The sequence below is a fragment of the Acinonyx jubatus genome, chromosome A2 (assembly GCF_027475565.1).
Source record: "Acinonyx jubatus isolate Ajub_Pintada_27869175 chromosome A2, VMU_Ajub_asm_v1.0, whole genome shotgun sequence".
Lineage (NCBI taxonomy): Eukaryota > Metazoa > Chordata > Mammalia > Carnivora > Felidae > Acinonyx > Acinonyx jubatus.
Window position 1 is genome coordinate 21,686,978 of NC_069383.1, and position 13,501 is coordinate 21,700,478.

A 13,501-nucleotide genomic window follows, 5' to 3' on the forward strand; every position below is an offset into this window, starting at 1 on the left:
AAATCAGCAAGAACAGAGGATATTCCACAAAAGCATAAGACAATAAACTCTAAAGTACTGGAGTGACACAGTAAAGGTGGAAAGCAGTTACAGGTCTCTGTACCAGGCATACCTAACTTAGTATAATGAATTTCAAAGTTCATACAGCTAGCTACTGAAAACCAAGATGTTATCAAGTTTCATATTAATTTATATTACCGCATAGTTTACCAAATATTTTGAGTACTGACTGAGAAGTGTTAAGATTTACTTCCTTTTGTTTTCGTTTAAATATTTTTTTAACGTTTATTTATTTTTGAGACAGAGAGAGACAGAGCATGAACGGGGGAGGGGCAGAGAGAGAGGGAGACACAGAATCGGAAGCAGGTTCCAGGCTCCGAGCTGTCAGCCCAGAGCCCGATGCGGGGCTCGAACTCACGGACCACGAGATCGTGACCTGGCTGAAGTCGGGCGCTTAACCGACTGCGCCACCCAGGTGCCCCGATTTACTTCCTTTTGATTCCTATTTCCATCACAGAGCTTAATGGGAAGTTTGAAATATAATCAAGGAAACTTTAAAACTTCTGTAGAACTACTGTTCAACTTATATTAAATCTTACTTTATACCAAATCTTGTATTAATGAAGATATAACTTCATTTCAGTGGTTCAGTAGGGTTGTAGGATTCTAATGTCTTACTTAATGTAAACCAAAAAACCTAAGATTTTCTTTATACCTCTCCTAATAATTGAAATACATTACTTTGGTTAATAATTTTCCCTGTATCAGCTTTCTCCTATGTAAAACAGGGACCATCCAAGATTTTACTAATTTCACAGAGGTACCATAAAAAAGACTGAAATGTCAGTTCTCATCTGCAGAAAGAAAATGAGATGCGAAACAGAAACATTCCATTACTACTATGTTCAAGGACCATTCCTTCAGAAGTTCTCTGTAAACCTTCTCCTTTCCAATAGTTAAGATTTTGCAGCTCATTATATTGAAGTTTGATCTTTTCTTCCTTCTTCCCCCCCAATCAGGATTGCCATTTTCAAGAATAGACTAAAACACTAACATTTGCATTTTATATATTTAATCCATTAGTTTTCCAATACACAACTAAAATCTGTCTGCTACGTGTTTCTCTGATGAAAATTACCTCAAAAATGACTGATAAAGGAGAAACGACGTCTGAATAATAGAAATTATGGAGGTTCATAAGCAATTTTTCCCAGTATATTAATGTTTAACACCATCAGGGGAGAGCTTTCTCACAATTAAAGAAAAGGGTCTGGCAATTTATGAAGTCTGTAGGAAAACGTTAAATATCCATAGAACTGTCTTTCCTTAATGCAAGTAACTGCACTAACCAATTGCTACACTTTCCACTATGTTAACCATCTGGCAAAGCAGGGAGTCAAGAACAAGAAGTGACAAATATTTCCCCCTGTAGGACAAAATGGATTAATGAAAAGTACGTCCTGCATCAGATTTTGATAAAGTTTTGATAAATACCCTCTAGGGTCAACAGCTCAAAGACGGAAGCAAGAGTCCAAGGGTTTAAGGCTCCAAAGTCACTGTGATGCTCAATATAAGTGCCTGTGAAGAGTTAACTGTACTAGTTTTTATTTTTATTAGGGTTACTACACTAGTTTTCATTAATATACGCTTAAAATGTTCCATGGATTTAGACTGGTAGGCCCCATTCCTACTTTTCTCATAAGCCCTGTTAGCTTCAGCAAGCAATTCTGCAGAATCGAAGGTTTATCAGGAACATGTCTAGCATTACAATACATATGCCCATAATTTTACAGTACCTCTATAAAGGCAGTTTATGAGGGTATTCTGTGTGAAAACCGCTCAGCCTTCTGTTTTAGTGGTGAAACAAAAAGATTCAAGAGAAAAATATAATAAACTAACTCATCTAGTTAAGGTACCTAGGTCTTGTTTTAAACACCTGCTTTTCCTTAGCAAAGCATTGGATAACTTGAGAAGAGTGAAGCTGAGACATGACAGCAAGACTCACAATCTAGAAAACAGGGCTTACCCTTGGTGCTTTTGGGAATGATTTGACTCCATCGTGGCTTATATTCTTGTTGACTGATATACTGATTGAATAAACCATCTGCAAATATCAAAGAACAAGAGAGAATTTTACATTAACCGGCTTACGCTTTTTATTGTAGTGAAAAAAAAAAAGCCTTCATTAAGGGAAATTACGAATACACTAAGAATAGCACACTTCCATAAAATGTGTCACTTCAGTTCTCACGTTATCTCAAATATAAATAGTACAGTACTAGTTGACACAACCATGTAAACAAACTCTTTTAGTGGCAGCTCATACTCAATTTACTGCTTTCCCTGTTTTGGTCGCTACTAAGAAAAGACTACAGAAGAAATGTTGCACCGCAACAACTCTGGTCCAGGCCCTTATAGCTTCAGGAAAAACAAAGTGAAAATTCATATTTAAAGTGAAAATTCCATTTTTACATCACTTTCTTTGAGTACAAAACTACAGAGATAAAAGTACCAGTAATGGTAGGGTTACATATTTACCAAATACTTATGAAGTGTTAAAATTCATTCTGTCTTAGTTAAGACAGACTAAATATGATTTAATTCTAAAATCAACTTTACAGGGGCACTTGGGTGGCTCAGTCAGTTAAGTGTCCGACTTCGGCTCAGGTCATGATCTTGCAATTCGTGGGTTCGAGCCCCGTGTCGGGCTCTGTGCTGACAGCTCAGAGCCTGGGGCCTGCTTTGGATCTGTGTCTCCCCCTCTCTCTGCCCTCCCTCCCATCATTCTGTCTCTCTCTCTCTAAAAAATAAACAAACATTAAAAAAAAATTAAAACACCTTATGAACGAGGCATTATCATCTCCATTTTTACACATAGGGAGATGTGTGTTTACAGAAATGAATGAACCTCACTAAAATCATGCAGCATTTAGTGGTGGACAGAGATTTACGTTTCCCTGTTTTATTTCTGAATTTATTATTTCATCGATAAATTCTTAATCTACTTCTTAAGGGTTGTTACACTAGTTGCCATAGTGATTATGAAGACTGAACTACCCACATATATATCCATTTCATCCCAAATAATTATCAAAACCTAATCCCATGCCCACCAACAAAGATTAGTTTAGGAATGGTGTGGAACTCAATTCTGGCTAATGTGTCCAATGTTCCCTTTGCTTCTAAACAGACATACCGAAAAGAAAAATCTGCTTCTATTCCTCTGGAAACTTTCCTATCTGTACGCAATATACATAACTGCTACAGCCAATCTGTAGAGGCAGGAGAATGAAGTCAATTCTCTAATGATGACAATGCAGAGAGAGAAAAAGAAACTGCATCACTGAATTGACTAACAATGGAATCTACCTCTGGACTTCTTATTATGTCATATAATAACATTTTCTTACCTTTTTAAAAATATGTTTGTTTACTTATTTTTGAGAGAGAGAGAGAGAGAGAGCACGAGCAAGAGCTAGAGTGTGCACAAGCTGGGGAGGGGCAGAGAGAGAGAAAAAAAACAGAGAATCCCAAGCAGGCTCTGCACTGTCAGCCCAGAGCCCAATATGGGGCTTGAACCCAGAGACCGTAAGATTATGACCTGAGCTGAAATCAAGAGTTGCTTAACTGACTGAGCCATCCAGGCATCCCTACATTTTCTTCAACAAGAGTTTTCTTTTACATGAATCCAAATAGACTCTAAAGACAACTTTATTGTAAATTCTATCATTTGACTTTGAAAAAAGGTTTTCCCTTTTACTTTATTTAGTCCTGAACGTAAATTTGTAAGTAAAACTGTCTGTTCTCCATGACAGTGTAATACACAGAAATCTCCCTAATTTCTTTCTTTTCTGGGTAATTATGAAGATCAATTATAACCATACCCTTTAGCTTTCAAGTCTTTTCAGATGACTTTAAGTGAAAGCTTCCATCTTGGGATATATACTCCTCTAGCTGTTCTTTTTCTTTGCCTTTAGGTCTTCAACAAAATTCTCGCAAAAAGAAAGTTCTAATATTCATCTTCCCTTTTTTGAAATAGCACTCACACATTAGCATTTATATTTTAATTGTCAAAGGGGAACAAGGGGTGCCTGGGTAGCTCAGTCGGTTAAGTTTCTGACTCTTGATCTCAGCTTAGGTCTTGATCTCAAAGTCGTGAGTTCAAGCCCCACAATAGGCTTAGAAAAAAAAAAAAGTATGAGGAACAAGTTGATTCATGACTTACTTTAGTGAGTGTTTCTATCATAATCCACCCCCTGCATGCTTTTCTTTTTTAAGTTTTTTTTTAATGTTCATATATTTCTGAGAGACAGAGAGAGATAGAGACAGAGTGTGAGCAGGGGAGGAGCAGAGAGACAGGGAGACACAGAATCGCAAGCAGGCTGGCTCCAGGCTCTGAGCTGTCAGCACAGAGCCCAATGTGGCGCTGGAACCCACCAACTGCGAGATCATGACCTGAGCTGAAGTCGATGTTAAACGGACTGAGCCATCCAGGTGTCCCTCCCCTGTGGGCTTTCCTGATAATTCTTGCCCATCTAACCTACTCTGACCAATACTCTTCTCCCATTACAAGACTGGAAATCTTTTTGCAGATAAAATGTTGTGGGGCTCTGTTAGTAATGGTAAGTTGTGAGACACATAAAAGTTACACAATCCTTTTTCCAAAACCTGAAACAGAAGATAAAATTATTTGATAAAGATTTAAAAATATACATTAATTTTAAAATATATATTAATTCTACATAATGGCTAACTGAAGAGAAATGAAAAAAGTAAAAGATGGGAATATACAGAGATGAGTAGAAAACTAAGAAAGACAAACTGCAGACATGAAAAACACAAAGCAAAAATAGAGAAAATTAGAGAAGTCATAAATTTCACATTTTTAACAGTAATCAACTGCCATATTACCTACATCTCTCATACTAATTATAATTAGTTATACAACTTTGATAAGTAAGTTCCTTATCTCTAAAGCTGGTGTTTAAGAGTTAGGTAGGCCAGTGGGGCACATGGGTGACTCAGTCGATTAAGTGTCTCACTTCGGCTCAGGTCATGATCTCGCGGTTCACGGGTTCGAACCTCCCATCAGGCTCTGTGCTGACAGCTCAGAGTCTGGAGCTGACTTTGGATTCTGTGTCTCCCTTTCTCTCTGTTCCTCCCCTGCTCATGCTGTCTGTCTCTCTGTCTCTCTGTCTCTCTCAAAAAGCTGGATAGAGCCAGTGGTTCCTTCCAAATTCTGGCACACTAAGATTACACCACCGTTACAACCAATATATTTACTGAACTACATGTGTCAGGTGATTCCACTTTATGTTCGTCTTAGAAAAGTCTCCATCTCCTCTTTCTCCTTAAGCCTTGCAGCACTATTCTGAAAGAGAACTCAAACCCACTGGGGAAAATTCTTCTGAGAGCTAAGGCAGTGATCACATCAACAGTTCCAATCAAATGGATGACCCCATCCCTGATCTTTAAAGTCCTTCTGCACATTGCAAGTAACATTAAGCTCTGTAATTGTTTATTCAGCCAATCCTTTCACCCCAACTCTTACTAACCTAAAAAGCACACAAATACTCATCAAGATCTTCATGTTGGTTTTTTTTTCTATCAAATACAACTGACCTAAGAAAATACTGTCAGTAATTTTCAAAGTAAAAAGAACAAACCCATTATATAATTTTTGTAAAATAATTTGTAAATATACACAGACACACAGATGGAAAAAAAACAACAACAGTGCCATACACTGAAAAGGTGTGATTTTCTTTGGTTTCCAGGTTTAGGATGATTTTTTATTTGGGTATTTTTATTTGTACTTTACTGTTTCCCCAATTGTTTTGCATCGAGTACTACAATTACCAGAAGAAAAGCCACAAAGCAACTAAATATATGGAATTATTTCTAAACCTCAGAAGAACTTTGTAACATATTGTTATTATAACATAATGTAACAAAAACCATTTTCATAGCCTTTGTTACTCCTGAAATGTCTATTCTTCACAACTCACTAGACACATCCACATTTCATAAGTGCTTTTATACACTGATGTTAGCTTGTTTTTAACAAGGACAAAGAGCCAAATACACCCAAAGTATTTACAATCAGGCTTGCAGAGGATATTACTTGCAAAATTTAAAATATTAAGTACTCCATGGGTTGTCTGGGTGGCTCTACCAATTAAGAGTCTGACTCTTGGTTCAGGTCATGATCTCATGGTTCTTGAGTTTGAGTCCCGCTTCGGGCTGCATGCTGAGACTGCGGAGCCTGTTTGGGATTCTCTCTTTCCCTCTCTGCCCTTTCCCCACTCATGCACACTCTCTCTCTCTGAAAATAAATAATAAACTTAAACAAAATTAATCTTCTCATGAATAATGATAGTTAATAGCATAGCATCAGATATACTCAGTATATAATAAACGCTTAGAGGGGCACCTGGGTGTCTCAGATGGTTAAGTGTCCGACTTTGGCTCGGGTCACAATCTCACAGTTTGTGAGTTCGAGCCCCAAGTTGGGGTCTGTGCTGACAGCTGAGCCTGGAGCCTGCTTTGGATTCTGTGCCTCCTTCTCTCTCTCTGAGCCTCCCCTCCCCCCCCCACCTTAAAAATAAATAAACATTAAAAAAAATTAAAGAAAAAAATAAAAGCTTAGAATAGAAAAAAAGGCAGGGGACAGGCAGAGTTCCCTAGCCACACGGTTGACATTTTTTCTCTGAGTCATCTTAATGTTACTAAGTATCTTACATTAAAACAAAATGCTCATAAAACTCCTACTTTCAATAAAGCATTTTCTTAGCATATAATGGCACCCTAACAAGTCACAGCATTTTACCCAGAGTAGTCAAGCAAACATTTGAAAAAAAAAATTATTTGGGGAACTTTTAAATTTGTCTCCATCTCTCCCTAATGAATTCATTTTGTGTTCACTATTCTAAAAGACAACAATTCTCTTTGATGTCTCCTACTCTTCTGTGGAGACTATTATGAAACCTAAAGAAAATTATTCAGATACAACATTATCAAATCTAGAAATAGCTTTTCAAAAAAGATCTTACCAAAGGAAAAGGAACTGACTTTTGCTGAGTACCAACTGTGAGCAAGACAACACAAAGGTTAAACTAATTTACTCCTTAAAATAAACCTATGGAATGATTATTAATTATTGCAAAGATTAAAAAGTCAAAGTTCAGAAAAGTTAAATAACATGCCCAAGGACTCTAAAATATATATATATACCTTTATATATACACACACACCCACACACCCACACACACACACACACACACCCACCCCTATATATATACCTTTATATATATACCTATATATACCTTTATATATGTGTGTGTGTGTGTGTATGTATGTATATATATATATATACACACCTTTATATAACAGACTAACAGACATAGGACGGATCAGTTTGTTTTTAATTACATCTAAGATGAAACACTGTAACAGACATGGCAAAATTTACCTATTCAGTAACACATGGAAAAAAAAGCAAGACTTTGGAAAATAAAACTTGCCATACCAAATCATTCTACTACATATTAAACAAATCCAATATTAAAAGAATAAAACTAAAAGAGTTGAAAAAATTATTTTTGATTTAAAGGAAACAATGTAATCTCCCTATAAAAACCTATGGGCTGCTATGGCTAAAATTTACTTGTTATGTTTCATTTCTTCTCTGGAATGCTGGTTTGTCCCTACTCTGGATTACTTACTTACCCAAAGCATTCCTGTCAGGTGGAAATGGTTCCTTATAAACAATGGCTTGTTTGAGAATCTAGCTATTCTACCAAAAAACAAAACATTTCTTCTTTTGGAGAAATCATGGCTTAACATAAGACAAAGGTAGAAATCTATGAATTCCAGCCCTCTCATATTCCTTTCTACACTCCACCTACCCAACTCTATTATTAGTTTATTGACCTTCTTACATGTTACAGTATTAAATCATCTAACCACTCCATATCAAAAATTCTATAACAATTTTTAAAAAGCTTGCATTGTACAGAGGAACATGATAAACGAAGATGACTCTCGTTTAATCTATTCTAATATGCATTACTGCCTCTTGCCAGGTAATCTGGGTTACCAATAAATAGTCCAGATTGGATCTGGAGTATGTTACATGGAGTGGCTACTTTCAGCGGAATAACATGCTTTAAGAATCTTCTTTTATGTCTTCAAAAAGAAAAGTAATAATGGAAATAATTAAGGCTTTGGTAAATATTAAAATTGCTTTAAATCCATGAGAGATATACTAAAGAAACTTTACTTTTTTAATAGAAAAAGTGAAATGTCTAGAAATCGAACAAGCTTGAAATCCCTTGAAACGATCAATAAAAATGCTGCAAAGACTAAAGCAGGGTAAAGATTTTTTCAAAATAAGTTGATTTCGGTACCTTAAATTAAAATTACCTATACCTCTTTTAATTTAAAAGAATTCCCTTTTAAGATCTGAAAATAAATAAAAAATTGACACCTCCCCACCCTAAAGTTTCAGCATGTTCCCTATATTTCTAATTCTTGAAAGATCTTGCCTTTTGTTTCAGTATTCCTACTTGTAGGTAGGTATCTTATATGACTCAGCAAAAACTTAGACTATTAAAACAAATTAAAAACTGAGGCATTTAAACATTCTTGTGAACTATCTAAGTTTAAAAATTACTTCTATGTTTTAAGAGGAAGCCAGGCAGTTGCTAATATTTCTATTTCTGACAAACATCAAAAGCAGGAAATCAGAAGGGTCTGATAAAAAGTAAAACTATCCAAAAGAAATGAAAATATCACTTAGGAGAAAGCATGCTATTACCTAGTTGCTAACAATTTTCTAACTATTTAAAGTGTCCAGGTCCAATACCACCTCATTTTTTTCACCTATGATTAAGACTATAATAAACACATTTCATACAGTCCTAACTAGGCACAAGATGTTCTTGTCTCTAGTAGTGAATATCCTCTCAAAAAGTACATGATAAAAAAATGCAACTTAGGAAGTTTTTACCAAAAGAAAAAAAAAATTCAAACCTCATCAAATATTAAAAAAAGAGAGAGAGAGCATGGATTATAATACTGTAGCCTAAACCCAAACTTCTATCAGACTGATTTCTCATCAAAACAGAGATGACAGGGGCGCCTGGGTGGCTCAGTTGGTTGAGCCTCCGACTTCGGCTCAGGTCATGATCTCACAGTCTGTGGGTTCGAGTCCCGCATCGGGCTCTGTGCTGACACCTCAGAGCCTGGAGCCTGCTCCCGATCCTGTGTCTCCCTCTCTCTCTGCTCCTCCCCGACTCTCACTTTGTGTCACTCTGTCTCTCAAAAATAAATAAATGTAAAAAAATTAAAAAAAAAAAAGAGATGACATTCAAAAGAAATACAAAATCACTTATAGGCAGTAACTTGTAGAACATAAAGTCCTTTTTGATAATTCAAGAATAATAATGGCTGCATAAAGCAGATTTTTAAAAAAATATATGCTTTTCAGCAGTTTGTTAGAATTCTGCAAAGAGACATAATTATGGCAGTTTATACTACAATAATAATAACTACTGGGGAAACTGAAGCAGTAAACATTTACTAGGACAGGAAAGCATAGTAAAGTACGGATCCAAATCTTAGCTCTGCCACTTACCACCTGCACTATCTTAGGCAAACTGCTTTTTTTAGATGGGGATAACAACAACGCTTACCCTAGAAGGTAGGTATGATAACTACATAAATTAATTCATAAATAGGGTTTAAAAAGGTAAATGGCACATTGCAAAGCCTTCAAATACATGTTATGACAGTGACAATGATGTGATATTTGGAACTATACTTAGCAGAAAACTAACCAGCTTTGATGCACAAAATGAGAAATACGGCACAAAAGCAAATAGGAGTGGAGAAGGGGGAGCAATTGATGTGTGGGAATAATAAAAAAGCGATCTTGGAAGAGCTGGCCTTGAAGAATTAGTTGGAAGTGAATAGTGATGGAAAGGAGTAATCAGGGCAGGGAACAAACCGGCATGAATGAACAGGAATTACAGAAAGAAGCAACATTTTGGATAGCAATCAGGGGGAAAAAAAGAGAGATTTTATATGATGAGTACTGCTGAGAAGAAACAGTACCTGAAAGGAAAAGAAGTATCATAAGGAAAAATCTTGCTATCCTGGAACACAGCCATATCTCCTGACCCACAGGAACTTCCCTAAAATAGTTAGGAAAAACTCACCTCATTTAAAGATTAGTACTACTCAAGAATAATCAACTCAAGTTTCATACAAAGATATAAAAAGGAAAAGGAAGAAAGAAACTTTTTAAAGTGGCAAATGAATCTGATTCAACAGGAAGATGTAGATAAAAACAACCAAATACCTCTCTATGGATGTAAAAAAGTTAAGCAACAACCCTCTCTATAAAACATTAAGAGATGTAAACAGTTGAAAAAGACACAGTAAAACGATAAAAGGAAATAAAACATGAATTGTCAGAGTTGAAGGTAAAGAGGAAGAAAAAAAAAATATCACATAAATGAAGGCCAAAGTGCAAGGAGAAAAAACCCCACTTATAGAAAGGAGATCAAGAATTTAGAGAAATTTGAAAACTTCAAAGTAAATGTGCATTTAAAAAGGATAAATGAGAAAATGAAAGAAATGAATGACAAAGGCAACATATATTTGACTAAAAGAAAACCAAAATACACAATAGTTAACAGGGCTGCCACACTGGCGTTGCCCTTTTAACGTAACTACAAAAAATAGTCTAGGCACCTGGGTGGCTCAGTCGGTTGAGGGTCCGACTTCGGCTCAGGTCTGATTTCATGGTGTCTGAGTTCAAGCCCTGCACTGGGCTCTGTGCTGATAGCTCAGAGCCTGAAGCCTGCTTCAGATTCTGTGTCTCCCTCTGTCTCTCTGCCCCTCCCCCGCCCACGCTCGCTCTCTCTCTCTCTGTCTCTCTGTCTCTCTCTCAAAAATAAACATTAAAAAAATTAAAAAGAATAAAATAAAATCATCTAAAACAAAAATAAAATATTTAAACAGCCATAAGGAAAAAGAGTACATTCCAAGGAGCAACAGTTGAGAATTACAGTACACTCTCGATAGGAAAAATGGAAGCTAGTTAACTGTGGACTGATATCCAAAATGTATTTGAAGAAAATAACCCTCAGGGTGCGTGGGTGTCTCAATAGGTTTAGCGTCCAACTCTGGATTTTGGCCCAGGTCATGATCTCAGTTTGTGAGATCAAGCTCCACACTGGTCTGTGCACTGACAACGTGGGGCCTGCTTGGGATTCTCTCTCTCTCTGACCCTTCCTCACTCTCTCTCTCAAAATCAATCAATCAATCAATCAATCAATAAATATTTAAAAATATTAAAATTTTAAAAAGAAAAAAAAATACTGTCAACCTAGAATTCCATATTCAGCAAAAATATCCTTTAAGAAAAGAAATAAAATTTTCAAGCAAAGAAAAACCGAGAGTTCACCTACATTAGAAGAAATTCCAAAGGATATGCTTAAGGCAGAAGAAAACTGATCCTAGATATAAGATCAAAGATGCAAACATCAACAAAGAACAAAAAAATTAGTAAATATTTAGGAAAACTTAATGAACACTGGCTGAAAATTGAGTTTTACAGAGTCTTTTAATATGGTATCAAAATAATGGACAACAATAGCATATGAACTGGAAGGTGAATAGATGAGAGTTGAAAATTCACTAAGTTCTAGTACAGGAAAAGGGAAAAGGTACTGATGAATTCTGTTAAATATGTGTACTTGGTATAATTTCTAGACTAATCATACAGTCTAGATAAACAGAGTATGCTGCTTCCAAACAAACATAAGAAAAAAATGGGGCACTTGGGTGACTCGGTTGGGCATCCAACTCTTGATTTTGGCTCAGGTCATGGTCGCACAGTTCCTGGGTTGCAGTCCCATGTCAGGCTCTGCACTGTCAGCATGGAGCCTACTTGGAGTTCTCTCTCTCCCTCTCTCTGTGCCCTTACCCCACCTGTGTGTGCGCGCTCTCTCTCTCTCAAAATAAATAAATAAACTTAAAAAAAAAATAAAAACAAAAAGAAAAACAATGAAAAGATTAAAAGCAAAAGAAGAGACAACCAAAAAATGAAAGATACGGCAAAACATGTACCGTAAAATGGTAAGATTAAACTATATATTTACCAATAATTCAATCATACGAAGTAAATAAATGCTCAAATCAAAAGACGGCAGATTTTTTTTTTAAATCAAACTAAATCCTTCTTTTAAAAAAAGAATACAGAGGGGCACCTGGGTGGCTCGTAGCATCTGACTTCAGCTCACATCATGATCTCATGGTATGTGAGTTTGAGCTCTGCATCGGGCTCTGTGCTGACAGCTCAGAGCCTGGAGCCTGCTTCAGATTCTGTCTCCCTCTCTCTCTGCCCCTCCCCTGCTCATGCGTGCACACGCTCCCTCTCTCTAATATAAACAAACATTAAAAATTAAAAATAAAAAATAAAATAAAAATAACAAAAGGATATATAACAGTTGAAAATAAAAGGTAAAAATAGATGTTATGCAAACAGCAAATGAAAAGCTTAATGTAAGACAATTTATACCTTTTCAAGCAAAAACACCACTAGAGATAAAAACACATTTCATAATGATAAAAGATTCAATTCAAAATTAAAGAATTTAATATGTATATATACCTAGAAACATGGCTTTCAAAATCTATAAAGCAAAGTTTGACAGAACTATAAGAGACAGGCAATTCTAAAATCACACTGGAAAGTTTAATATTTTTCTTAGTAACTGAGAGAATCAGATAAAATCACTCTCAGTAAAGAAAATTTATGAAACATGGTTAGCAAACTGGACCAATTGGGCATATATAGAAAATTGCCTTAACAAATAAAGAATTCATTTTCTGTCCAAGTATGTATGATATGTTTATAGAAATTAAACAGACTGGACCATAGTAAGTCTTATCAAATTTCAAAGAACTAGAATCCTATAAATATATACTGTATTTATAAATAAATTTACAAATAAATTTATAAATAAATAAGTTTATAAATAAATCCTATAAATACAATACATGCATTCATGCCAGAAATCAGTTACAACAATAAAAAAAATCATAACATATTTGGAAATTAAAAACAAAACTACATTTCTATCTAACTATGGCTCACAAAAGAGCCATATTATTTCATAATGAAATTACTGAACTGGACAAAAATGAAAATACTTCATAGCACAACTAAAAAAGAAGTAGAGGGGGATTTATATCCTTAAATGCATACATGGGAAAATAACAAAGTCTGGAAATTAATATGCCAAGCATGCATCTCAGTAAGTTATAAAAAGACAGCAAATTAATGCCAAAGAGAGAAAGAAGACACATTAAACATAGAGCATAAGTCGAAGATATTAGAAATAATGGAAAGAATCAACAAACCAGAAATTGGTTTCCTCAAAAGACCAGTATATACTTGAGCTTCTGGTGACAGTAAGAGTGATGGGGG

The 13,501-nt window shown here is 35.6% G+C and overlaps 1 protein-coding gene across 4 annotated transcripts in view; it reads right to left on the bottom strand.

The window, feature by feature from the left end:
• Positions 1-13,501, bottom strand: part of MKLN1 (muskelin 1) — a 372,917-nt gene that overhangs the window by 90,251 nt on the left and 269,165 nt on the right. For all 4 annotated transcript variants that reach the window (XM_027075496.2, XM_053218071.1, XM_027075495.2 and 1 more), the window contains one exon: positions 2,027-2,104. In XM_027075496.2, the coding sequence (XP_026931297.1) occupies positions 2,027-2,104 (78 nt within the window). The remainder of the gene's footprint in view (positions 1-2,026; positions 2,105-13,501) is intronic.